The following is a 27,307-nucleotide window of genomic DNA, read 5'->3' on the forward strand; positions in this document are numbered from 1 at the left end:
TCCAACACCTTAAAGGTACAGTACGTGAGGTTTGAAGTCAAGCCGCAGAGTCGCTCACCGACTTCTCCTTCAGATTATGACCTTTTCAGGTAAAGTGCTAAATATAACACCTGATTTGTTTTGTGACGATGGTTGAGAAGCAAAGAGTAAAATTTAAACTGAGAAAAGTTTAGAAAAATTTGCAAAACCGTATTCAACACGATGCAGATAAAATCAAACCGCAGAGTCTTAAAATTCTAAACACTTCAGTTTGAGTTTGTCGGCGTTACGGAACGAGCCACTTTTCTAGATTTAAAATTTGAACTGGAGGTTTGAAGGTGCTGCAGCGTCGGCCGGCGTCACGTGAACAATCAGCCAATAAAATCCTCTTATACTGCATCAAATATAGAATTCCAAAATAAACTTCTGTTGTCCCATTCATATCAGCAAAATAAAAGCCTCCACAAAATAAATCTCTGATTCATTTTACAAAAAGAAACGTTGCTGGCGAACGATGTGCAAATGTGTGTAGCAATAGCTTACATTCTAACCGTGTGGATGGTTGCTAGGAGACGGAGTTGTAGACACGCCTCTGCAGGCTGCTGATTGGTGGGATGAGGGACCGGCTTGGCGAGCCAAACGTTCGGGTTTGAGAGTTTTAAGACAATGACGTAAGGCAGCGCCTGGAACCGACGCCCACGAAGCCGACGCCCACAAAGCCGACGCCCACAAAGCCGACGCCGTCAGCTACTCGCTAGTTCAGAGTCCAACCAATGAAATCTGCTTGGAAAAATGTAATGAGGCGCTGAGCTGCTCAGTTTAGAGTAGAAATACTTCATTAATCCCAGTGGAACTTTCTGTAAAACTGAAACAACTGAAGGAGAGAATAAAAATATTTACTTTTCCAAGAATAACAGTTTAGAAATTGACAACAAAGCTCATAAAAAGATCTGTTCCAAAATAATTCTGTTTAAAGTTGTGAATTTAGAGAAGATTTGAGATGTTCCTTTCAAAATAAAGTGGAAAATTCCCATAAACTAACTCTTAAATTTACTATGATACAACAAAATTTTTAAAAATCTGAGAAATTTACAAACTTTTTGAGAATCATAATTCTGAGAAACAAATTCAAAATCTATAGATTCTTTAGAGATTCACCAAAACAATTGTGTTTTGGATCAAAGTGGTGATTTTATCTGTTGAGCGGAAAAAATGGCTTCGTAACAGAAGAAAATAATTTTGTGGTATTTTTGTTTCTTTATTTTTGACTTTGATTGGTTCTCAAGCTGCAGCAGAACGATGGAAGCGACGGAAACGACGACAGAAGAAGAGGAAGAAGACGAGGAGCCTTTCCGACGAGCAGTTTGAATCATCTGAGCTTTTAAATCTCCGGTTTGTTCAGTTCCTAACCCGAACCCGGCGGAGAGACAGCAGCGTGGCGACGTTTGGCAGCCTGGGGCCCGGGGGGACCACCGGGGGTCTGGTTGGACCGCCGGGGGTCCGTTTGGCACATGATAGTAGCCGAAGGACAGGATGGAAGGTCAGAGGTCAGGGAGGAGGGACAGGAAGCTGTTCGTGTTCAGAGCCGGAACAAGGTTCATTTTCATATTTGAACATGTGTTGTGATGTGAACTAAGATTGAAGAACTCAAAAACTCACTGACTTTGGAAAACATCATCTACGTTTTTAGCGGCGGAACCGAGGTAAGAAAGTTTCAACAGAGACGAGACGTTCAGGGACTCGTCCACGTCGTGATGACGACGCTCCTGCGTGACAGTTTGCCAAAGACTTTTAAAAGCTCCTGGTCGTGTTGAGGCGCTCGGCGGTCTGTTGTATGTTCAGTCTGTTTGTCTACAACTCCGTCCGTCGTCACACAAACTCGTAACGCTACAGAGTTCAACTTTCCCGTATCGCTTTGACACCCAGAGCTCAGATCTGCAGCGAAAAATTTAAAAAAAGTGAGCGAGCACCAGTCCCTCTGCTAACGTCTGACGGTGAGTTATGGCCATTGAGCAGGTGTGTGTGTGTGTGTGTGTGTGTGTGTGTGTGTGTGTGTGTGTGTGTGGGCGCGTCCGGGCCGTCCACCCCGAACCCGGAGCATCACGACACCCTCACAGCAGAAACCTCCGACTCAGCGGGTTTTCAGACACAGCGAGGCTCCGGCCTGCAGAGAAACCTCCCCGGCGACCTTCAGGGTCCAGAACCACGAGAACCCCGGACGGCCGAGAACTCGGAGACCTGCAAGATCCGTTGTCACACGTCCCGTCGTCACGGCGGGAAAAGAAAGGAAGTGTCTGTTCAGGATGAAAGCCGCGTTCGCGCGTACAAAATAAAATTGCGGCTTCAGTTCAGAGCGACACGTCGACGTGCCGGAGGGAGTCCACTGGTCCACGGCGAGGCGTCTGGAGGTCGGGCGTGAGGGCGTTCCGAGGTGGGCGGGGTGGATGGAGACACCGCGCCGCGCGGCACGGCGCCCTACATCACGCTCTCAAAGATGATGACCTTGTTTTCGTCGGTGCCGGGCGACAGCGAGCTGAGCGTCTTGATGTCGGGGGCCATGTACTCCAGGTGGTGGACGCCCCACACCGGAGTGGTCAGGTGGTTCCAGCGCTGCGGCGCAAGAAACAGGAAGTCAGAGTCGGTCACACTCTTCCAGATAGAATAACAAGTTCTCTGAATTATACAACACACAAGTCGAGAACTTCATTTATCTACAATAAAACACAAATACTGACTATAATATTTTTAACACCATAAAAAGATTTTTTTTTTTTACATTCATAAGAACATTTGAAAAGTTATAGAATGTTGTTAACTTTTCAAAAACATTCTATAACTTTGTTAAAATATACTACAGCTTTTCTAAACAACATTCCTCAAGTTTTCAAGGATCATTCCTGTGAACTTAGTTTACAAAACAGTCTAAAACTAAATCATTTTCTTTGTGGACTTTCAGATCTAGATTTCTTTTTTCATATAATTGGATGTTATTTTTCCAAAATTCTGTGTTTTATGTTGCTGGAGTATCAACCAGTCAGTGTTATCTTTTTCAAATATTTACAATTATCCACATTGTGTGTGTGTGTGTGTGTGTGTGTGTGTGTGCGTGCGTGCGTGCGTGCGTGCGTGCGTGCATGCGTGCGTGCGTGTCACCTCTCTAAAGGTGCCCTTGGCTCTGAAGAGTTTGTAGAGGAGGCTGACAGGAATGCAGAGCATAGAGGACAGCGCCAGGCACCAGCCGATGACCTCGCCCCACCATGGATACACGTACACGTTGTTGTAGGTCAGCGGTTTGTAGTTCACCAGGTGGAACAGGAAGATGCCCTAAACACACACACACACACACGCCAAAAACCAGAGTCACGGCATTGCTGTGTAACATCACAAACTTTCATTCTATCAGTGTGAGGCAAGTGTAGCATCATGTAGCATAGCATCACGTAATATAGCATCACGTAATATAGCATCATGTAGCATAGCATCACGTAATATAGCATCACGTAATATAGCATCATGTAGCATAGCATCACGTAATATAGCATCACGTAATATAGCATCATGTAGTGTAGCGTCATGTATAATGTAGGTCCCCCCTTCTCGAAAATGTCCTCACTCTGCATATACATAGTACCTGAGGCGGTCCTCACTTTGTAGCAAAAACAAGAAAATGTATGTAAAAATACAATCATACTATTACGTAACGCTATACGTGATGCTATGCTATGCTATGTGATGCTATGCTACATGCTATGCCATTTTAAATGTGATGCGTTTTCTTCAATCAGACGTCTAAACTTGAGGTTGTAATGTGACGTGTTGAGTAAATGTACTCGGATACTTCTCACACCAACACGCTATGCCACGCTAGAAGGTTCTGTGTGGAGTTTGCAATGTTGTGCGAGCGCGTCAGTCGTACCAGGCACACGCACGGCGTGATGAAGGACCAGCACCACTTCATCCAGGGGAACGGCCGGTAGCCGATCATCCGAGCCACGTCGTCCATGAAGCGATCGGCTCCTGTTATCGACATCACACAGTTCCACACACTCTTCACTCCTTAGCTTCAAATCATCTTTCCTAGAGCAGAAAAAACTTTTTCTGCTGGAACAGTTTGGCTCTTTTCCCTTTCAAAATAGTTTAAAAAATATTTTTTATTAAATTTCAAAATGAAAAGAGTCAAACGAAAAGTACAAAACATTTGTGTGTTTGACCAACGGAGAGTGAGACGTTAGTTACTGTTACCCAACACTCCCTCGCACTAAAGACGTGACAGACACATAGATCTGGTCAACATCTGTTTCTTGTGTTAGTGTTAGTGTGTGTGTGTGTGTGTGTGTGTGTGTGTGTGTGTGTGTGTGTGTGTGTGTGTGTGTGTGTGTGTGTGTGTTACATACCATAGACCCAGGCCACTACGATACACTCCCAGAAAGCTTGCCAGAGCAGAGTCATCCCGCTGGCTGAGTAGTAGTCAAACAGCTGGAAGACGTACATTCCTCCCTGTGCACGTACACACACACACACACACACACACACACACACACACACACACACACACACACACACACACACAGAACATCAGCCTGCAGACAGGAGCTGGTGGTGTGCGGCGGTCGGAGGTCTGAGACGGACCTGAGTCACCATGGAGAGGTCGATGATGAAGCACAGCAGGCAGCAGATGGCGACGGCGATCTCCCTCTTATAGCGGTGGTAGTACCTCGAGGGAAACAGGTCCAAGATCCCCGTGACGAAACCCTCCACCCCCACAAACTGCACACACACACACACACACACACACACACACACACACACACACACACACACACACACACACACACACACACACACACACACAGGTTAGTTTTCTATGCTGTGCTATATTATTCTTTTATCTTACATTTCATGGTTATTTTAGTTATTTATTTTATCCATTTTAAAAAAAAAACAAACAACAAAAAAAAAACCTATTAATAAAATACAGAACGTCATTTTTCAAATTTCTGAATGAAAGGGAGAAAGAACATAAACATATATACTCCACCCCTTCATCTCAATTAATCTTTCTCATTGAAAATTAAAAGCAAACGATAAATATCAAACAAACAAACGAGTTGGTAGCCGCTCTCACTTATGTGATTCATTTATGTGATGAAACTTTTTATTCTCCTACGTCATTTCTTTGTTTAAATCTTGTATCAATCGACTTTTTTAAATCCACCATGTGTTCTGGAATCTTCTAAGTTCTTGTCTATATTGTCCTCATTACTGAAATGTGACGCTCCCTTGCTTTGTTTTTTTATATTTCTGTTTCTTTCAAGTTATAGTTTCTTTCTTTTTCTGCTAATTTAATTTAAACGTTGGTGAGGAAAAACTTCTTTGTGAGCTTTAGACATTATCTGCAGAATGCTATAATCTACTACGTCATGAGATTTTAACAATTTTACCTGGTTGAACTTGGCTAAGCTAAGTTATGCTATGCTATGCTATGCTATGCTAAGCAATGCTAACGAGTGTTAAACAGTCGTCTGCAGTGCCGGCGGCGCTCTGCTCCACGTCGTGGAGTTGAACCATCTGTGATCTGAGTTTGAAGGTCGGAGGTCAGACTGGAGGTTGTGACGGGATACAAGCAGAGTAAATCTACTCGGATACTTGACTCACCTGACTGTCCAACCCGAGCAGCAGCAGCATGAAGAAGAAGAGCGCCGCCCACAGGGGAGCCACCGGCATCAGACTGACCGCCTTCGGGTAGGCGATGAAGGCCAGACCGGGACCTGGAACACACACACACACACACACACACACACACACACACACACACACACACACACACACACACACACACACACACACACATCAAACATTTTAAGCTTATAAACTCTATTTCCTGCTTAAAAAACCCAAAAAACTTTCTCAGTTTTAATTACTTTTCAAAATGTACTTTATTAGTCTCACAACATAAAAATAATTAAATGATGATTAATTAATATTCACTATATAGGAAAACAGTTGAATTACACAACATTTACAACCAAAACACAGTTTAGTGACATAAAAAGTTATGAAAATGGAATAAAAGCCACACAGGTTTGCCACAAAGCTGATTGACAGGTGCGCCGTCCAATCAGCTGCGATCAGCAGCTTTTTTAATTATAACTTCAGTTTATTGTGACTATTTTTTTTTAAATATATTTTTCAACATCTCAAAGGAGAACTCAAAGCTTTTTTTTTTCCAACTTTTGTTTGTGCATTTTTTATATTATGATATTTTGCATTTTATATGTTCCATCCATCCATCCATCCATCCATCCATCCATCCATCCATCCATCTTCTCCCTCTTATCCGTTTCCGGGTGGCGGGGGTGTCAGTCTGAGCACCGTCACCAAGATCACATTGCACCGATTAAGAACCTTTCCTGCAGGTGGTGAGCCCACGGGAAGGTGGCGCCCGGCGTGGGACATGAACCCTCTACCTTGAGATTGTGAGTCTGATGCTCTACCTACTGAACTCACCGGGTTTTTTCTGTTTGTTTTAGTTATTTTCCTCTTATTTATTTGTTACTGAGTGAAAAAGTCACATGTTGTGAAGTGAAAGGTCTCACTTAAATAATCCCACGGTTAAAGCTGCGCGCGTGCGCACACACACACACACACACACACACACACACACACACACACACACACACACGTAGAGTGATGCTAATACTTTAAACCATTGTAAACGTGTCAGCCAGGATTCACTCTAAATTGGATTTGTTTTTGTTCTTTTTACAGAGCGAGATAAATAAAAAGATTCATGTTCTCTCACACACACACACACACACACACACACACACACACACACACACACACACACACACACACACACACACACACACACGGTAACTAAATCTCCTGTAAAACATGCTGAGGTGATACAGTGAAGAGCTCACACACCGGTGTTACAGTTTAAAAATGTGTGTGTGTGTGTGTGTGTGTGTGTGTGTGTGTGTGTGTGTGTGTGTGTGTGTGTGTGTGTGTGTGTGTGTGTGTGTGTGTGTGTGTGTGTGTGTGTGTGTGAGAGCTGCAGCCTTCTGTGGACAAACTAAATATAACTCCGTTTGTGGCGTCACGTCATGTGCTGCGGTGCTAATAATACATAGTACAGCCAGCTGAGGGCAGCGTGCACACACACACACACACACACACACACACACACACACACACACACAGTAACTTGACTAAAAGCAAAATAAAGCTACAGCTTGAAGGTCAGCTGGTGTGAATTCAGGACGACTCTGGTTCAGACCTGTAGTTTAACATCGTGCTCTTCTTGTGTTCCAGAGATTCTGGACCTGGTGAGACTGTGAGGAGGTTTCTCTTTTCAGATCATCAGTCTGCAGGTACAGAGCCTCAGTCTGCAGGTACAGAGCCTCAGTCTGCAGGTACAGACCTCAGACTGTACAGATCCAGGGAGCTTCTCACCTGACTCAGCCACCTGGGAGATGTCAACGCCCTGTTCTGCAGCCATGAAGCCCAGAATGGAGAAAACCACGAAGCCGGCGAAGAAACTTGTGCCACTGTTAATGAGGGCCAAGACGAAGGCATCCCTGGAGGAGGAGGAGGAGGAGGAGGAGGAGGAGGAGGAGGAGGAGGAGGGGGAGGAAGAAGGTTTAGACTTACGGAAGTGCTTCATATCAAGGAAATGGATGAAAGCAGTGTGTGTGTGTGTGTGTGTGTGTGTGTGTGTGTGTGTGTGTGTGTGTGTGTGTGTGTGTGTGTGTGTGTGTGTGTGTGTGTGTGTGTTACTTGTAGCAGTCGTTGTTGAAGCGGTTGTAGCTTCCCAAGGCGGTCAGAGCTCCGAGCCCGATGGCGTAGGAGAAGAAGATCTGAGTGCCGGCGTCTATCCACACCTGCAGGGTCAGAGGTCAGGGGTCACCTCAAGGAACTGCACCTTGTTCACCTGGCAGTCAGAGCTCAGGGTTGTAGTGACGCTTACAGCCTGAATGGTTCACCTGACAGACAGTACTCGGGGGAACAGTGAGGCCCACAAGCCTTCAGCCTTTATAGGTAATAGTGACACGAAAAGCCTGCTTGGTTGTCCTGACAGACAGGACTCGGGGCGACAGTGAACTGACCTGGGCCTCCGCAAGTTTGGACCAATCAGGTTTGATGTAGTACATGATGCCTTCGTAGGCTCCAGGCAGAGTGACTCCTCGAACCAGCAGGATGATGAGAACCACGTAGGGGAAGGTGGCCGTGAAGTACACAATCTGAAACACACACACACACACACACACACACACACACAGTGAGGAGTGTTCACTTTCAGAACCATGGAGAGCGGCTCGCTCTCTCGCTCTCAGCCAAACTCAGATTTCAGTCAAACCGCAGCAGAGAACATTTTTCTCCCAAGATTCTCTCTCTCTCTCTCTCTGTGGGGGGGCCTCGATCGCCCCGCTCGGCTCTCAGCCTCCTGCTGAACGACAACACACACTGTTTCTATTGGTACTGAGAGCCGTGAGAACACACACACACACACACACACACACACACACACACACACACACACACACACACACACACACACCCACACACACACACACACACACACACACACACACTGGTTTATACTGACTCGGCTGGGGTCAGCAGGGTTGTTTTATTTGCTCTGCTCTTATTGTATTTCTATTTTTGTTACCAGGTTCTTGCATTATTTAGTTTTTTCTTTTTGTTGTAATTGTTTCCATATAAAAATGTTTAATAAATATAAGGCCAAAGAAACCAAAACTAGTTTAATACAAGCTTAGACTGGTTTAAACTATTGGACTGCAGAGAAAGTGCAGCGGTGGTTTGCAGATCGTTCAGAGTATAAATAACACTTAATGGCATTTAATTAGTACTCGTATGTTAATGGGTATCAGCAGTAGCTAAAGCTGAGTACTCATACTTTAAAATACTTTTGAACAAACTAAATGTAGGATTAACCTAATTGAACTATTAGGAAATACTCTTTGACAGCACTGTCAGTCTATTCATGTACCAAGTTCATACTTCTAAGTTATGAACGTATGAATGCATTTATTTATTTATTTATCAATTTTTTCAATAATAACAATACTAAGAATGATAATACTAATAATAATGATAATAATATAATATTTAGTAATATCATTAATGCTGCAGAGTCCTCTGGTACAGTACAGGGGGGTAGGAGGAGATTGGGGGTGGGGGTGGGGGGGTATTTTCTCTCTCAGTCACGTCCCACTGCAGTCAAGCTGCCCTCCCACCAGACGGCCAATCACAGCGGGAAACGTCACAGCTCCCCCACCCCCCTACCCATCAGTCCCCTCCCCCACACACATGCACCCGCCTCCCTCCAGGGTCACCATGGCAACACTCAGCCTGACATGTGACCGTGAGTACGTTCAGTGGCGCCGTGACCAGCGGATGAGAGGTGCCGCCAGCCAATCAGGGGCTTCTGTCTGCAGGTTGTAGTTTTAAAGGGACGGGCGGACAAACTGCTCACTTCTCAGATAACCCCCCCCCACCCCCCACCCCCCACCGCCACCCCAACGCAAAAAAATAAATAACTTCTTTCTTTTGGCTTTCAAAAGTGAGAGGAAATCAATAATCAATATCACAATCATGAAGAGCTGCAGTGACAGATACTTCTTACGATAGAAATCTGTTTTAGAAATATCAATAATCTTTTTTTAATACAGATTACAACATAAAGACAGACAAAAAAGTTTTTTATGAAAATGCTCAACAACATCTGAGTGTTTGTTTTTTATTTAGAAATGTAAATACACGTGTGTGTGTGTGTGAGGGAATCTGTTGTCACAGTAACAGTATAAAAGTTCAGATTATCGGTTGTCATGGTGACGGGTATAAAACATGTCGCTGCCATGGTAACACTGCTGCTGTTTCATTAGATTTAGGGACAATTATTAATTATTTATAGCTTTTGTAATTATACTGATTCCTAACAACTGGAACTAAACGGGAATCGATCGTTCCTCCCGATGCTGCGGTCAGTATTACTGCTACCACTAGAGGGAGACACACAGCCGGTTCACAGGCTCCAGGAGGTCGGGAAGGACCCAATCAACCACATGAAAGGAACTGCAGTGTGCATGTCTACTACAATCATAGAACATTGCACATCAGTTGTTCCCTCAGTATTTTGTTTCTGTTATATAGACTACGACCACCAGAGGGCAGCATCAATGCCACATTTGGGTGGTGCAGCCTGATATTTATGGGGGGAACAGGAGCAACGTTCCTCTGGAATGACAGCGTTCGAGTAGTGCCTCTGACCTTCAGTGATGTTACATAAGTGACTGCGGGATGATTAATAACACTGAGAATCGATCACATGTCGGCGAGAGAGGAGCCGGACACAGGATAGGGAGGTCACACTGCTCACAGGCTCGAATGCTGAATACACACACAGTTCAATTAGCTTCATTTTGCCTTTAGTTTGTTTAAAAGGATTTTCTCTTTTCTTCTCTTCAGGCTTTTTACATTAGATTAGATTACATAATCCTCGATTGTCCCACAACGGGGATATTCCCATTGTCACAGCAGCCAATAGAAGATTAGTAAAAGAATATGAATGATAAATACGTAGAAACAATAAGAGTGAAAATCTAAAATCAGAATATGCAGTCGGCTGAGAGATGCTGGGAGTCAGTATTTCATTAAATACTGCAGTGTGTGTGTGTGTGTGTGTGTGTGTGTGTGTGTGTGTGTGTGTGTGTGTGTGTGTGTGTGTGTGTGTGTGTGTGTGTGTGTGTGTGTGTGTGTGTGTGTGTGTGTTCAGGTGTAAACAGGAGTTACCTTCCCGGTGGATTTGACTCCCTTCCACACGCAGAAGTAAACCAGGACCCAGACGACCATCAGACACAGAATCATCTCCCAGTTAATTTCTCCGGGATCGTCCAGACCCGACGAGATGTTCAGCACTTTGTTCCTACACACACACACACACACACACACACACACACACACACACACACACACACACACACACACACACACACACACACACACACACACACACACACACACACACACACACACACACACACACACACACGCAGTGAGCCCAGCAGGTCGCTGAAGAAGCGACTCACACAGGAGAGTTTCACACCGACGTGTCAGGCAGCCGATGTGAAGACACGGAGCTCCACTTACATCTTCTCATGATATTTTCAGGAGACGCTGCCAGAACGCAGCTGTGGATCAACACAGCCGACAGCTTCGCTCCATCACAGGTAACTGTGCATCGAATTTGACCGATTCACAAGTAACATCCCTGAAAACTTTCCTAGACTTAGACTAACGTTAGAAGACGTCTTTTTAAAAAGCTCCCGTCCCTCCACTTAAATCATTAATGAGGTTTTTTAGGAAGGAAAGAATTACTTTTGCCATAACACTGCAAGAAAATGTGTTTTTGAAAAGATGGATCAGGCATGTTACACAAGTGCGACCATCTTTTAAATAGTGTTAAATAGTATGCCTCTTCTTTCACGTTATTTCCAGGTCATGAGGCAAATCCACAATGCTCGGAGAAGAGATTTCAAAAGAGGTTTCAGGCTAATTAGAAATGTACGACTGTTTGTCACGTGTATGAAAATGTCCTCTAACTGAACTCTTTCAGCAGTCAGATCTCTGAATGTGCAGCTGATGAACAAATAATTTAAAAAGTAAAAGACAATCTGACAGTGAGGAACCATCGGGTTTTCAGAGGTCCTCAATATTAAGATCTGAGAAACTAAACAAGCTCAGGATTTAACGTGCTGATCTTTATTGTACAGAGAAATTAGGTAGATTAGATTAAAAAGAAAAATTAAAAAGGCTGATTAAATCTTTTGAACGTTCCACCAGCGAACACAAACACTTCAATGAAAAAACAAGTTTCAACAGAAGCACTCATGCTCTTTGCAGACGACGCCATGTTTTAACACCGAACTAATCCAACACGACCCAAGTCAGCTAACTCCACCCAAACCAGGACCTGGACCGAGACTCACTCCCAGAATTCGATGATGGGGGACCGGCTGGACGCCAGCTCGGTGCAGGTCATGTTGCGATCGCCGACGGTGACGTTAGCGAAGCTGGCGTTCTTGCAGTCCTGGTGTCGGAAGATCTCGCTGCAGCTGGCCGTGTTCCACTCGTTGTCACAGCTGGACCAGGGCAGGGTGGCGGTGAAGGACTTGATCAGGTAGTAGAAGCCCCAGGCCAGGACCATGATGTAGTAGGTGTTACAGAAGAACACAATCACCATGGAGGAGTAACCCAGACCTGCGGAGCACGAGAGACACGTTTCAGCTCGTGTGATGCCGACATGTCGAAGTGTGTTTGGAAACAAAATGCTGCTGTTGGACAAAGAGTGAGAATCAGAGAGCGGGAAAAATCTGTCCACGTCTGTCGTCCGGTCTCTATGTCCTGATGGTAGGACATCGTCAGCATATTAGCACTGAAAGCATGTCGAACTGTAAGTGGAGTGTACTTATCCAACATTGACAAACTTGCAAACAAAAAAAAAAACAAACCTAATGAGAAAGTTGAATATGGAGAAGCAGTGATAAAAGTTTCACATTTTTGCCGCCGGTAACATCGGAACTCCTCGTAATCATTTAATTGAGCTCATTATGCCTTTAGTTTGTTTATATGCATTTTGCATTCGTCTTTTCAGGAAAGTTGGTTTTTAAAACACGGGTCTTTAACATGTTTCCATCTTCCATCCTTGAAGATGGAAGTACGCCTTCAAAACATGTCAAAGGTTTGTTTTTATTGGGCTTGTGTTACGCTAAATTCACTTCCTAAAGGTTCTCCAGCAGTACTACTCGTCCCCATACCTGGACTGACGCCCCAGAAGTGAAGACAGTCTGTCCTCTCTGTAACTGGCTTGATTCAGTTTTTAAAAAGTGTGTTGCTCCGACCAGCCAATCAGAAATCAAACCCTATATAGTGTCATCGTGGGTTCAGCCAATCCCAATCAAGGTAGGCCCTCCCTTTGACTCCTCCCACAATTAGGCAGCTCTGCTCTGGCACATGGCACCACGAGAGGAAGTACTTCCTCCTCTTCCCGAGATGGGCATGTGTGGGCGGAGCCAGTCCAGCTCACACAGACACAGCAGATTCTGAATGTAGCTCCTATGATCCAATATTCAAATGGAGGAAAATCAAGGAGGAGCTAGAAACTTAGAATACTGAAGGTTTCTGGACTGAGCAGACCAGGAGGAGGAGGAGAACAGGATAATTTGACTTATTTCAAACCTACTTGCTTGAAAAGATAAACACGGCAGGAATCGTGTCCGTCCAGGTGGGCTGTTGCTTGTTGTTATTTCTGCTTATTACTATTCTTTTCCACGAACCCCCCCTGAAGGTATACTGTTGGTGCTAATGCTAACACACCTGCTAATGCTGGCTTCCCCGCTACACCTCTGCTCAGTTCTGGGTCTCAGTGTTTTCTTACGTCTCGTTAAAAGAGTCTCGCTGGCCAGATCGGACCCACTGAGCTTATTAGAATTTACTGCAGAAGCTTTAACGGGGGTCAGAGAGGTGAAAAGTTTCCGCCTCCTGTTCTTAAAGTGGGTTATATACTGAACATTTATGAGTCCTTGAGCTGAACTTGAAGGCCCACAAACACGCGGGCGAGCGTGAAGTCTGGCCTGCAGTGTTGCAACCACTGTAAGTTCAGCTTCTTCACCCAGAAAACTTCAACCATGGAAGGATAGTTTGATTCTTCAAGACCATAAAGTCAGTGAGAAAATTGCCATGCGTCCATTATCAGATTTAAAAACACAGGAAGTCATTAAATATAATCATTAGCCTCATAAAGAGAGCCTGTATGGACTCTGCCGGTGATAAACATGTCGGCCTGGAGATAACGGAGAGTGACCGAGGGTTATCTCTGGTTTCCTTGTCAGATCACGACCAGTGTGACTGTTTTCAGGGGATCTGAGCTGAGCCATGTTCAGATCAGCTCTGACAGAAGAGATACGAAGGAATCAGAACGGACTTTATCACCGTGGCAGGTTACAGGGGTCGGTAGGTTCACATAAAGATCAAGGAGAATTCACTCTTGTTTTTTTTTTAAACATGTAAACTATTTGTGGGACTCTTGGTTTATTCAGGTTTTTTTTTTATTGTGGTGTTTAAGACCCCATTTACACGACAACGTTTCAAGTGAAAATGCATCGATTTTGGATTTTCATTTTAGAAAAGTTTTACGATCTGGTTAGAGTGCCAGGCCGTGAGTTGGCGCTGTAGGTTGTTCTAATGGAACCAGACACATCTGTGCAGAGAACAATACGCTCTAAACATTATCCCAGGAGACTATGGACCGGGAGTCATGACACTCTGGAGGAGACTTTGTTCTGATTGGCTCTTCTGAGCATGAGCAGAACTACCAGTTCCTACAGTTGGGGTGCGCATGCACAGGAGCAGCGTTTCTTCGGAGCCCGAGCTTTTTCAAAATGTTCTACCTTGGGAACCGTTCTCCATAAGCTGTGTTTTCAGTGACTCCACGTAAAACGGACGCTGAATGAGGAGATGCAAAGACTGTAATTCCTTGGGTGGATGTAAATTCTTTAAGTCAAATTAAATTTTGTGGTACAACCCGAACGACAAATTCGAGATCAGAAGTCTGTCTAGCCGGGATATCATCAACTACTAACATATCGATAGAACAGCCGTAGAACTTCAACCTTTGAGCTTTTTTTAATGAGATCCTACTTGTTTAATGTCATCTTTCTCTGTTTTCTATTTCTATTTCTCTTTCTCTGCATTTTGCACTTTAAATCATCTGATAAAAACACAGTTGCCTGTCCTCACGTTATCGATATCAGAATGTGTCGCGGTGGCATCACCCCGAGGTCAGATATTAGTTACATGTGCAGGATTCTCACAACAATAATTCCATTTTATGAGCTCAAAATGTCTCTTTACGAAATGACGGGTCTTTGAAGGCTTCTGATTAATAGATAACCACAGTGATACGCAGAGAGATGATAAAGTCCTGCTGTTTCATAGGAAATACATGGTGTGTGTGTGTGTGTGTGTGTGTGTGTGTGTGTGTGTGTGTGTGTGTGTGTGTGTGTGTGTGTGCGTGCGCGCACGCACGTACAGTGGGATCACAGATTATCACCTCCTGATAAACCTCAGACGAACGCTCAGCGCTTACTGTGTGGATTTATGTCTGTCGCCACGGCAACGCTGCCTCGGCCGGGTTATGTCGAAGGGTTTTGGGTCGACGTCATCAAATTTATTCTTTTTGTTTTTTTTCTTCTTTATTTTGTTCCTTATTTAAACATATTTTTTTGCGGGTGTTTCCATGCAGGACTTCGGTGGCGTGGGGGTCAGCTCAAGGTCATTTGGGAGGACCGAAAAAAGAACTGGGTCATCTCAGCAATACGAGGGCGAGTCATGTGAAACTGGGCGTGAGAGACGTGAGATCAAAATACTCCTCAGGGGCTGGAAACTTCAGATGAGGACTGACTGTACAGTCACACTCAGCAGGCGTTCAAATGTCCTTTTTTAATGCTCATACCTTCAAACAATGACACACGTTTATATTCCAAACCAGAGAAGCTGGATATCAACTCAACATCTTAGGTTGTCGATATGTCGTCATCGACGGAGGAGATCTGGGAAAGACTCTCCGGGAGAAAACAGCTGGTGCACAGCGACGTCACATTAGTTTCCCTGAGGTCTCTGCAGCCTCTCGCTTTCAGAGTGAGATTATCAACATCTGAAAGCCTTTAGCTGGAGGACATTCTGAAAACTGGGTTTGACTGGTTCAAACTGGGTTTGAACACAGTCAGGAAACTAGTTTAAACCGGTCAGAATCCAGTTTAGAGCAGCCGGAAAGATTTTACACCCGTCCGAAAACAGTTTTAATCAATCAGAAAGCCGTTTAAATGACAAAAAAAATCAGTTTAAAGCAGTTTAAGTTTGTTTAAACCATCAAGGAAATCAGTTTCAAACAGTTCAAATAAGTTTTAACCAGTTTAAACCATCCAGGAAATCAGTTTAAACCGGTTTAATTTGGTTTAAACCATCAAGGAAATCAGTTTCAAACAGTTCAAATAAGTTTTAACCAGTTTAAACCATCCAGGAAATCAGTTTAAACCGGTTTAATTTGGTTTAAACCATCAAGGAAATGATTTTCAAACAGTTCAAGACAGTTTAAATAAGTTTAAACCACTTTAAACCATCAAGGAAATCAATTTAAATCAGTTTATACCATCAAGGAAATCAATTTAAACCAGTTTAAATCAGTTTATACCATCAAGGAAATCACTTTAAAGTATTTTAATCAAGTTTAAACTATCAAGGAAATCGGTTTGAAGCCGTCAGAAACTAGTTTAAACCAGTTTTTAACCAGTCAGAAACCAGCTAAAACAGCCGCCAGGTACCAGTTTAAGCTGGTGTGAAACCAGCCAATAAACCGTTTAGACCAGGTCAAACTGGTGAGGGAACTAGAGCGTGGCTCTTTCTGTAGCGTACCTTTAAAAAGCGGCGCGATGTTCCACACGTTGATGCTGCCGGCCTTCATGAACTGGCCGAGGGCGATCTCCAGGAAGAAGATGGGGATTCCTCCCACGAACACGATGAGCAGGTAGGGGATGAGGAAGACGCCTGCGGGACAAACAACAACCGGTTTTAGCCAATGAGAACACTTGAACGCGTGAAAACAGAAACCTGTCGTAGCGGTTTGTGGGTCCGTTTCCACCGCGTCACTGAAGACAAGAACTTTTTGAAAACACTTCTCGACGTGGGGAATGCAACTTTTATGAAGTCAATCGTGCACATCTGCACTGCGGTCGTAGTAACTCGCTCTACGAGGTACACGAGAAGGACTCATTCCTGACCATTCTAGAATTTACGAGCGCTTATCCAATGAAGTGAACATTTCCGACGCCGTCATCTGCAGACACTTTTTATTTCTTACAAGTGGGCCAAAGACGGATTAAAGGAGCTTCAATGTTTCCAGCGTTCTGTTCTTGGTCTGGGACTGAATGAATGAATGAATAATAGAAGCCCAACGTGAGGCTGAACACATCAAACACATGAATGTAGCTTTACGATACACGCTAATGAATGGACGGGCTGGCCGAGGCTTCCTGCCCCTCTCTGTGAAGATTATTTGCCCCCTCCTCCTCCTCTCTGTGGTATTTGATGGAGACCCTGTGGGGGGTAACTGGGTCACAGCTCTGAATGAACCCCACTGGGTGGGAGGAGGAGGGGTTGTGGTTTGGGGGGGGTTACATAATGGAGGCTGCCATCACAGTCTGAGCTCTTACACAACGACGCAGAGACAGGCTACGTCCGTTAGCATCGTCGTCACGTTTACACCGTCTGAAGCAGCCACACTCCGCTCCCTTAAAGCGACAGTAACACGTTTTAAAATATCTCCATCCAAATAATAATAACAATATAATATCAGGCTTTTAAAGGCACAGGACAACATTAAAAAAATCTGTCTCTTACAGGAACATTTTAAAACATGTTTCCAGTTTCTGAGGCTTCAGTTTTCATAATTATTTAAGCAATTTTGGAAAAATGTCTCAAACTCTAAAAAAAAAAGAGTTCTAATCCTACACACACACACACACACATACACACACACACACAGAGCAGGTTGAAATGCAGCTCTTGTAGCTGCTGCTGATTTATGAGCTGTACGAACGGCTGAACAAGCAAAACGTCACTGATGACGCAAACTCCAGTGACGTGGGACAGGTTGACAATGACACACATGCACACGCACGCACGCACGCGCACACACACACACAGCATATAGAGCTCCATGACGTTAGCCTAGCATAGCTCAGCATGAAGAGGCACGAGCTGCTGGTGAGTCATGACTGCAGAGAGAGGAGGATGGAGGGAGGTGGACTGACACACACACACACACACACACACACACACACACACACACACACACACACACACACACACACACACACACACACACACACACACACACACACACACACACTAATCTGCTGCTCTTTATTTTACATCGTAAGAGGAAATCCCGATCACATTTTATTTGTCAATAGGCTGACGTCTCACCACACGGGATTCCAAATAAATCCCCCAAATTGTTTTTAAATATAGTGGAACTATTGAGCATTAAGATAAGAAAAACATCACGTGATGATTTGAGGGCAAAATAACTATTCATGTACAAATAATTCTCCATCCAGTTTATTAGTACCTCTCCAATAATGGAACATGAAATTTGTGTCTTCTGAAGACAGAAAAAGGAGATTTAGAGAACAAAGTGCAGTTCAGACTTTTTTTTTTCTCATCTGTTTCACCTGTGGGCAGGTGGAGCAGGTGGAACAGAGGGAGCAGGTGGAACAGAGGGAGCAGGTGGAGCAGAGGGAGCAGGTGGAGCAGAGGGAGCAGGTGGAGCAGATGGAGCAGAGGGAGCGGGGGGGGGGCTGGTGGCGACGGCGGCAGCGGCGGCCGAATGAATCCCACAGAAAGTGAGACGGGACCAGAAATAGAGCCGCGGCTGCAGTTAGCCTGCTAAGCTGTAGCGCTGCAGTTAGCGAGCTAAGCTGGCTAATCCGCGGTAAGTCACTGGGTTAAGTACCTAGAGGCAGAGGCAGTGACGGACTGATGACAGGGCACGAGCTTCATCATCATCATCATCTTCTTCATCAGCACTGAGCTGAAGAAGAAGAGGAAACGTGTTGGTGTGAAGTTCCGCCAGAATCCTCCTTCACTCACTTCCTGCTAACGCTAACATGCTGTTAGCTTCAGCCGGCAGCTTCCTGCAGGTCCACTGTCCCACAAACCTGAGCTAAACATGACTCAGCAACTCACCAGAGCTAAACATGACTCAGCAACTCACCAGAGCTAAACATGACTCAGTAACTCACCAGAGCTAAACATGACTCAGTAATTCACGTGAGCTAAACATGACTCGGCAACTCCATCCATCCATCCATTTTCCCCCGCTTATCCGTTTCCGGGTTGCGGGGGTGTCAGTCTGAGCACTGTCACCCAGATCACATTGCACCGATTAAGAACCTTTCCTGCTGGTGGTGAGCCCACGGGAAGTACTCAGCAACTCACCAAAACTAAACATGACTCAGTAACTCACCTGAGCTAAACATGACTCAGCAACTCACCGCCTCATCACAGCAGGAGTTCCACCTGAGCTAAACATGAGTTGGCAACTCCCAGACTGAGTCTGTTAATGTGAATGTACATGTGAATCCTCATTTTAGAGCTTTGAACCAGAACAAAACCTCAAATGAAATAACTTTTAAAGCTAAAAAATTACTAAAGTGAGGTGGGCTCTCTTGTGTCATGATTTAATTACAGATATGAAAAACTTAACCAAAAATATTTATATTTTGGGAAATTAGACGAAAAGACACAGAAAAAAAATGGAGAACATTTAAAACGACTCGATCAATTAATACCATTTAATAATTTTTTTAATGGCTCATTTGTGAGAGTGGGTTCTTTGTTCAGAGTATTAACAGGGTCTACCAGTCACAGGCGCAGGGGGTGCCGGGGTCACAGGGTCACGGGGTCATGAGGCCCCTGAAGCCTCTGAGACTGACAGGCTGAGTTCAGTGGGGGAGGAGTTGTTGGAGAAAATGACCTGCTCCTTTAACAATGATCAGTTATTTACATAACGGCACAGCGGCGCAGTGGAGAATTGGTCACAGGTCACAGCGACCCGGCCGGGTCACAGCGAAAGGTCAACCAGCCACATTCAAAAATAGAAACAGGAGAAACTCAAAGGGTTTTTTATTTTGTTGAACACAATCTACTCATCTGAGCTCCGCTTCAATCTGACATCAACAGGAAACACAACAAAACCCTGAACACAATACGGCTGAACACAACACGACCCTGAACACAACATGACTCTGAACACAACATGACCCTGAACACAACATAACTCTGAACACAACACAACTGAACACGTCCCTGAACACAACATAACTCTGAACACAACACGACTAAACACAACATGACCCTGAACACATTATTCTGAACACAACACGACCCTGAACACAACATAACTCTGAACACAACATGACACAACACAACTGAACACGTCCCTGAACACAACATAACTCTGAACACAACACGACTAAACACAACATGACCCTGAACACATTATTCTGAACACAACACGACCCTGAACACAACATAACTCTGAACACAACACGACTAAACACAACATGACCCTGAACACATTATTCTGAACATAACACAACCTTGAACACAACATGACCCTGAACACACGACTCTGAACTCAACATGACCCTGAACACACGACCCTGAACACAACATGACCCTGAACACAATGTGACTGAACAAAACACAACTCTGAAGAAAACACAACTCTAAACACAACACGACTGGAAAAGAAGAAGAAGGAAAACAGCCATCAGGGACAAAAAAATCAGCTGATAAGAGAGAGAGGGAAACAGTCATCAGGGATGACGAGATCGGTGGGAAACAATGTAGATAAGTAAAACCAGCAGATGGCGGTAATGCAATTTTAAGGATGCAAACTGCCATTAAACCCAAACGAAGAAGAAAAAGAAGAAGAAACGACTCTGAACACATGCCTGACACCTCAGACAGGAACCTTTACTGACATCGAAGGAAAAGACAAGGAAACAAGGGAGAAAACCAGGAAAGCAGGAATCAGGAGGCGAGAGAGGAAGGGAGGAGACAGGAGAGGAAACGAGGAAGCATGGAAGTCTGTGAAGTGGATTAAGAGATTAACGAGACGCTTCGTTAAGCTGCTCCACATGGTCACAGGATGATGATGTCACTCACACACACAGATACATCATCAACTGACCTCCGACCCTCGCTTCATCCCCATGGTAACGTGCGGTACACCTGAACCAACCAATAAGAAAGCTCCATGGACGGCCAATCAGACTCAGAGAATCTTCAATGAATCCAAGAACCTTATAAACTTTCAAGGACCTTCACACTGTTTAAAGAGCATCAAAGATCTTCGAAGACCTTTGTCCACACAGTCACTTTCTCAAGGACCTCTGGAACCTCATGTGGGCTCAAGAGAGCCACTTCAAAAACACCTGGAATCCTTTCAAGGGTCATTGGATCTTCTTCTAACAACGAGAGCCCCTGATAAAAACCCTTCAGTGTTTGTGGAAACCTCGTCAAAACCCCATGAAGACGCTATCAAGGATCTCAAAGTCACCTGGAAAACTTTTTCTGGGATCCTGGAACAAGTTCTCTGACACTTGACGTCTTCAAGGATCAACAACACTTGATAGAGGAGTCCTGGAATTCCCTTCAGGACCTCTGCACCACCCTGTGCTGTATGAAGCGTCGACATCGATCAGGTCAAAGCCCCTGCCGCGCCTCCAGGACCCTGGAACGTCTCAAGACGTCATTATACATCAACGAACCTCAACTCCCCTCTGCAAACTTTTCAAGCACCCTGGAAACCTCTGAGACTTGTTTCTCACACACACACACACACACACACACACACACACACACACACACACACACACACACACACACACACACACACACACACACACACACACACACACACACACACACACACACACGATAAACGGACCTGCAGCTCTTTTTTTCAGTGTCTTTCTTGTCATCTGTGTGTGTGTGTGTGTGTGTGTGTGTGTGTGTGTGTGTGTGTCCTTGGCCAGGTGACTGCAGCAGTGACACAAACTGCGGGTTCATAAATCTCAGTGAGTCCCATTTCTTCAGAGGAAGGAAGGAAGGAAGGAAGGAAGGAAGGAAGGAAGGAAGGAAGGAAGGAAGGAAGGAAGGAAGGAAGGAAGGAAGGAGGGAAGGAAGGAAGCAGAGGCTTGCTCATTCACAGATCTGAGATGCAGCCAAAACAGTTTAATTTGTTTCCAAGCTGTAGCTCAGCAATGTGACCTTTCACACCCTCTTCCTTCACTCTGTGAACATCAGAAACTTTCCCTCCTCCTCCTCCTCCTCCTCCTCCTCCTCCTCCTCTTCCTCCTCCTCCTCCTCCTCCTCCTGCTCCGTGAGAACGAGACCTTTTCAGGTGAGGGCGTCCGTCTCTTTTTTTTCTCTCTCAGCAGTTTGTCTCAGACGGTAAATTTCGATTTGCACAAAGAAAACGAGGCCATGAATCCTGCTGCTCGTCCTGCTTGTCCTCTATCTGTGTCTCCACGTCTACTTCACTTGACAAAAGGTCTAAAAAAAAAACTGCAACACATCTTCTCCTTTTAATTTCCTCCATGTCTGACCTGCCAGGTTGCGCCATCGCAGCACATTGTAAATGAATAACCTGAGGTCACGACATTTTCAGGTGAAAACGCAACTTTGTGGAATCGCTCGGGCTCCGTGTCGCCGGGGGAAACTCTGCTACTGCACGCCAAAGCCGTGGTGAACTGCTCTCCTGCACATGCTCAGTAGATGGACAATAAGAATGTTTCCTCTGTGGTGTCATAACTCACAGTACACGTTCTCCTTGGACTGGGTACTCTTATTTTGACAGTCACCGTAACAACAATGCAACTTGGTGGTCTGTCCATACGGATGTCTGTGTGCTCCAATTGTTGATGTGTACGGTTGTTTTGTTCTCCGCTCGCGATGTGTGTGTGTGTGTGTGTGTGTGTGTGTGTGTGTGTGTGTGTGTGTGTGTGTGTGTGTGTGTGTGTGTGTGTGTGTGTGTGTGTGTGTGTGTGGTTTCATTACAAAAACACACAACCAGGCCTCGGATCACGTTCACACGGCAGGTCCTGTTTGAAATGATGTATCAAGACCTGCGGTGTGAACGTGAGCCCGAGTGGCCCTGGAGGAAAACGACCTTGTTTTCAACATTTCTGGCGTTGCCGTGTAAACCGACGCCGTTTTCAAATCGTTGCCACGTAAATGTGAAACTTTTCGGAAACGAAAATGAAAACGCTGTTGTGTAAACGCGCTCCTCTCCAGCTGGCCGCACAGTGGAAACTTGTTACTTTACTTCCCGGTAAAAAAAAAAAAGTGGACAATAAAGTCAAACGTCCACCATGTACCCGTTTACAGCTGTTCTACAGGTACCGGGAGCAGAATCTGTGAGGATCTGGATCTGGAAAGACTTTCAAAAATAACTCATTCTGTCTGAAAAGTTAATGATTCCCGGTCCCAGTTACAGAAACGCTGCGACCCGTTAAGATATCAAAACTTAACCAGAGACACAAATTCAACTCACACAAACTTATTTTGTCTCTGAAGCTCCAGAGTTTTTCCAGCGCCGCCGCTGCTCCAGCTGCTCTTACATGGGCCATCAATGCAGCCGGTCACGATACAGTTATATGTGAGATGAACATGGCGAGAAAGGTTCAGGTTGGTTGTTGAATTCAACGGTCTGACACGTGACGATGTAGGATAATGGATCTAGAATTATGTAGGCCGGCATGGGCAGATGTTTCGTGGTTAATATGTTGGATTAGACATACACAGATATCGCATTTTGGAGAAGAAACGTAGATATAACGACAATCTAATTTATCATGTTAATAACAACATATGGTGCAAAAATAAACAAAGCGCAAAAAATACAGGACAACATAGATAACATGGAACACACAGTATGGATACTCATACAGGTTTTTGTATATATGTCGATGTGTATAAATCTTTGTATATGTCTTTTACATATGTCTATTAGGATAAGTCTATGTGAATGTGTTTCTGAATGTCTATAAGTCTCTATATACGTCTTTTATATATGTCTGAATTAATCTTTGCATTTGTGTCTTTTATTTGGATAAATCTCGGTATATACGTCTATTATATATGTCTGTGTGTATATGAGGAGCCCCTCATAATGTCTATGTTTATACGTCTCTACATTGGTCTCCACACATGTCTAAGTGTGTATGTGTATAGTTTGATGTCTCTGGGCATATGTCTATAAGGTAATGTTTACGTGTCTGTCTATGTATACACACACGTCAGTGCGTATAGTGTATGTGTCGGTGGGATGAAGGCTGAAGCCAAGAGGACGTGACAGGATCACTGGAGGATTATATTTAAGTTCGTTTGTGAGGGTCAGCTGTCGTCCAGCGACCACATACACACACACACATCCGCACACACACACACACACACACACACACACACACACACACACACACACACACACACACACACACACACACACACACACGGCAAATGTTCAGGTAACAGTATCTTTCTTTTCGCACATGCTGCAAAATGCAGACACATTTTAATAACCCCACTTGTGAGGCCCACTCCTCATGGCGGCCTTAACCAGCCCGTGTAAGTTAAAATCTTATTTTTAGACATGATAGAAACTCTGGCGTGTTCTTTAAAAGTTATCAACTTAATTTTACTCCTTGTTTTTGGAGTATAATCCCAGATATGAAAATCTTATTTTCAGATTCCCTGTCAAGAAAATTCGATTTGCTAGACGGAGAGACGATTTCACTAGTTTTAAGTACATTTTCTTGTCAAGTTTTGTGTTTATATGTTATATTTGGTGTACTATTTGGTGTTATATTTGGTGAACTTAACCTCCTCCTGTAACCACCCTAACCAGGGAACTCAACCTGGTGACATCTTTCAATACACTCCAACGGGAGTGTGGTGTTTATTTAAGTGCTGGAGCCCACAAACGGAGGAAAACATGGACACACACACACACACACACACACACACACACACACACACACACACACACACACACACACACACACACACACTGAACCTGCTGCTGTCAATCTGCTCAGTGACATGTGCGAAGCCTCAGACATGAAAACACTGGCGCACACATGCAGAGTCTTATTTTAACACCCTCAAAGCCCCGCCCCTTTCGCGCGAGGGCCCCACCCATAAACGTTAAGCCACCCCTCCGCACATATAAGCCACGCCCCCTTCGACAACTGTCTCACTTCAAATGGGATCATTTTCAAAACCCAGAAATCCCGTCACGTTTCCAGTCCGAGGGTCAGAGAGCGAACGTCAAAGTAACCGTGTTGTTTTATACTAACTTTAAGATCATCTATATTAAAAACCACCAAGAGCTTCTCAGGAACACTGTTAATGTTTGAAGACTGTCGAGTCTCGAGAGGCTGAGCGGATAATCCCATCACAGTACCAGAACACGACACTTACGCAATTTAATCTGGATTTTTATTTCCAGATTTGAGATTTCACTACACATTTCAACATTAACGTAAACTTTTGAATTCATTGGGGTTTAATGTGTGTGTTGATCCTGGCGGGAAGAAAATAAGTAAAGGACAGAAACGTAGATGGAAAATGAAACTCGCGCGTATATTTTTATTTAAATGTATACTCTTATGGTGTCATGCTGCTGGGGGGGGGGGCGGGGCTTGCAGCCCACGCCCCGGACTCACCTCCTCCGTTCTTGTAGCACAGGTAGGGAAACCTCCACACGTTGCCGAGTCCGACGGCGAAGCCCACGCAGGACATGATGAAGTCCATCTGCCGGGTCCAGGTCTCCCGCTCCTGATAGCCCACAGGCCCCACGCCGTTGGCCACGCCAACCACTTTTTTGTCTGCTCCACCACAAGCCCCGCCCACCGGGGTGCAGCCAGAGGTCGTTACCGGGGCCAGCGGGACCAGGTTGCCGTTAGCGCCCACCGAGGGGTAACCGCCGCCGCCATTGGAGAGGTGAAGGGGGCCATTCTTGGTCTCCTCAAGGAGGACCAGGGAGCAGGAGGAGGCTGGGAGGGCCTGCTTCTCCATCAAGACCTGATCAGGGAACTGCTCAGGACCAAGTCTTTAGTCTTCCGTCTGTAGTCTCGAGTCGTCGGTCTTTAGTGTTAAGTCGTTAGTCGTCGGGTTTGTAGTCTCTAGACGTTTTTCGTCTTCAGTCACTGGTCTTTAGTCTCTAGTCTTTCAACTTTAGTCTCTAGTCTTTAGTTGTCCTCAGTCTTTAGTCTTTAGTTGTCCTCAGTCTTTAGTCTTTAGTTGTCCTCAGTCTTTAGTCTCCTCCTGTTTCTGCAGTTGATACTCAAACCTGAGTTGCCCAGATCACCTGATAGTAACCCGTTGGTAAACAGTCTCTAACCAGCCGGTAACCAGTCACTAACCAGCGCTCTCACCGGCTCTCTGGGTTTCCTCTAAAGCGTCCTTCTGATGAAGTCCTGAAGTCCGGTGGAGTCCACCTGCGGCCAGAGTCCTCTGACCGGCGCGAGACCTTGATCTGGGGCTGACCGTCCTGGACTGGCTGGGTCCTCCTCAGGTGGACCTCTGGCTCTGGGGGTTCGGTGGAGATGAGAGACACTAACGTGGAGACATTTCTCGGAACAAAAGTCACACAAAACGAAGTGAGAGAGAAAAGAAAAGGAGAGGAGCAGCGGCGCGGCGACCTTCAGAAACAATCCACGAAACACTTGAATGTGAGTCTGAAGAATCGCATGGGAACGAGAGTCACGGAGGAGCCGGAGCCGGGGCCGAGGGGGCGGCCGGGGGGGACGCCCGTTGCCCGAGCGTTACTCCGTTACCCCGCGGCACAGAGAAGAGGAGGAATTGTGTGTGTGTGTGTGTGTGTGTGGAGGGGGGGGGGGGGGGGGGTCGGGGGGCGGCGGGCTCAGTCCCGGAGGCGGGAGGCGCGCGGGCGGAGCAGGCTGTGGAGGAATGGAGGCAGCTCCATCCAGGAGGAGATGCGGGGAGAAGACGAGCCGAGGAGCCGAGGAGCAAGGCAGGTGTACCGCGTCACAGCCGCGGGGATTTTAAAGTGCTACTGTGGTCCGTCCGTCTGTCTGTGACTCCGTCCGCCGCTCCGCCGCTTTTTAAAGGACGAATGCAGACGTCACAGTACAGACCACGCCCACAGCCCCTCGTCACCAGGATTCTCCCACAGAGAATGTACATATATCACAGACACACACACACACACACACACACACACACACACACACACACACACACACACACACACACACACACACACACACACACACACTCAAAAAGCTTCAATCCGGCCCCACAAGGTGGTTATATAGGATTTATAGGAGGGTTTATTTTTAAAAAAATGTTAACTTTTCATTGTATTTTTCATTAAAATTGACTATGTAGAGATTTTAGTCATTTCCAGTCGTAATTGTCTAATCTTGCAAAATTCTGGTTATTTATTTATTTATTTATTAGCCTTTATTTAGTCAGGAGAACCACATTGAGATTAATAATCTCTTTTACAAGTGTGTCCTGGCCACAACAAGGAAGAACTTTAAAGTGTAAATTCTAAGGTTATTATAGCGGTATTTTACCTCAAAATGAAACTGGACTGTATGTGGCTTCTGAAGTAACATTTTAATTTGTATTTATTTTCTATACC

The 27,307-nt window shown here is 45.1% G+C and overlaps 1 protein-coding gene across 1 annotated transcript; it reads right to left on the reverse strand.

The window, feature by feature from the left end:
• On the reverse strand, window positions 1–26,737 carry slc6a8 (solute carrier family 6 member 8). Its single transcript, XM_080470492.1, has 13 exons — window positions 25,362–26,737; window positions 16,477–16,608; window positions 11,994–12,264; window positions 10,798–10,930; window positions 8,091–8,225; window positions 7,762–7,865; window positions 7,438–7,562; window positions 5,635–5,747; window positions 4,609–4,746; window positions 4,374–4,476; window positions 3,896–3,996; window positions 3,133–3,303; window positions 1–2,589 (listed from the first exon to the last, which is right to left on the reverse strand). Exons 1-13 carry the CDS (start codon window positions 25,711–25,713, stop codon window positions 2,455–2,457), a joined length of 2,013 nt encoding a protein of 670 aa, XP_080326618.1. The 5' UTR covers window positions 25,714–26,737; the 3' UTR covers window positions 1–2,454.
• Between the last annotated feature and the right edge of the window lie 570 nt (window positions 26,738–27,307).

The sequence above is a fragment of the Lipophrys pholis genome (genome assembly GCF_963383615.2).
Source record: "Lipophrys pholis genome assembly, chromosome: 8".
NCBI lineage: Eukaryota > Metazoa > Chordata > Actinopteri > Blenniiformes > Blenniidae > Lipophrys > Lipophrys pholis.

Coding starts and splice junctions, on each gene's coding strand:
- slc6a8 (XM_080470492.1), bottom strand. CDS start 25,713: ATGGAGAAGCAGGCCCTCCCAGCCTCCTCCTGCTCCCTGGTCCTCCTT. Junction 4,747..5,634: donor TGCTCGGGTTGGACAGTCAG/GTGAGTCAAGTA, acceptor GTGTGTGTGCAG/TTTGTGGGGGTGGAGGGTTT. Junction 2,590..3,132: donor CCAAGGGCACCTTTAGAGAG/GTGACACGCACG, acceptor CTTGCGCCGCAG/CGCTGGAACCACCTGACCAC.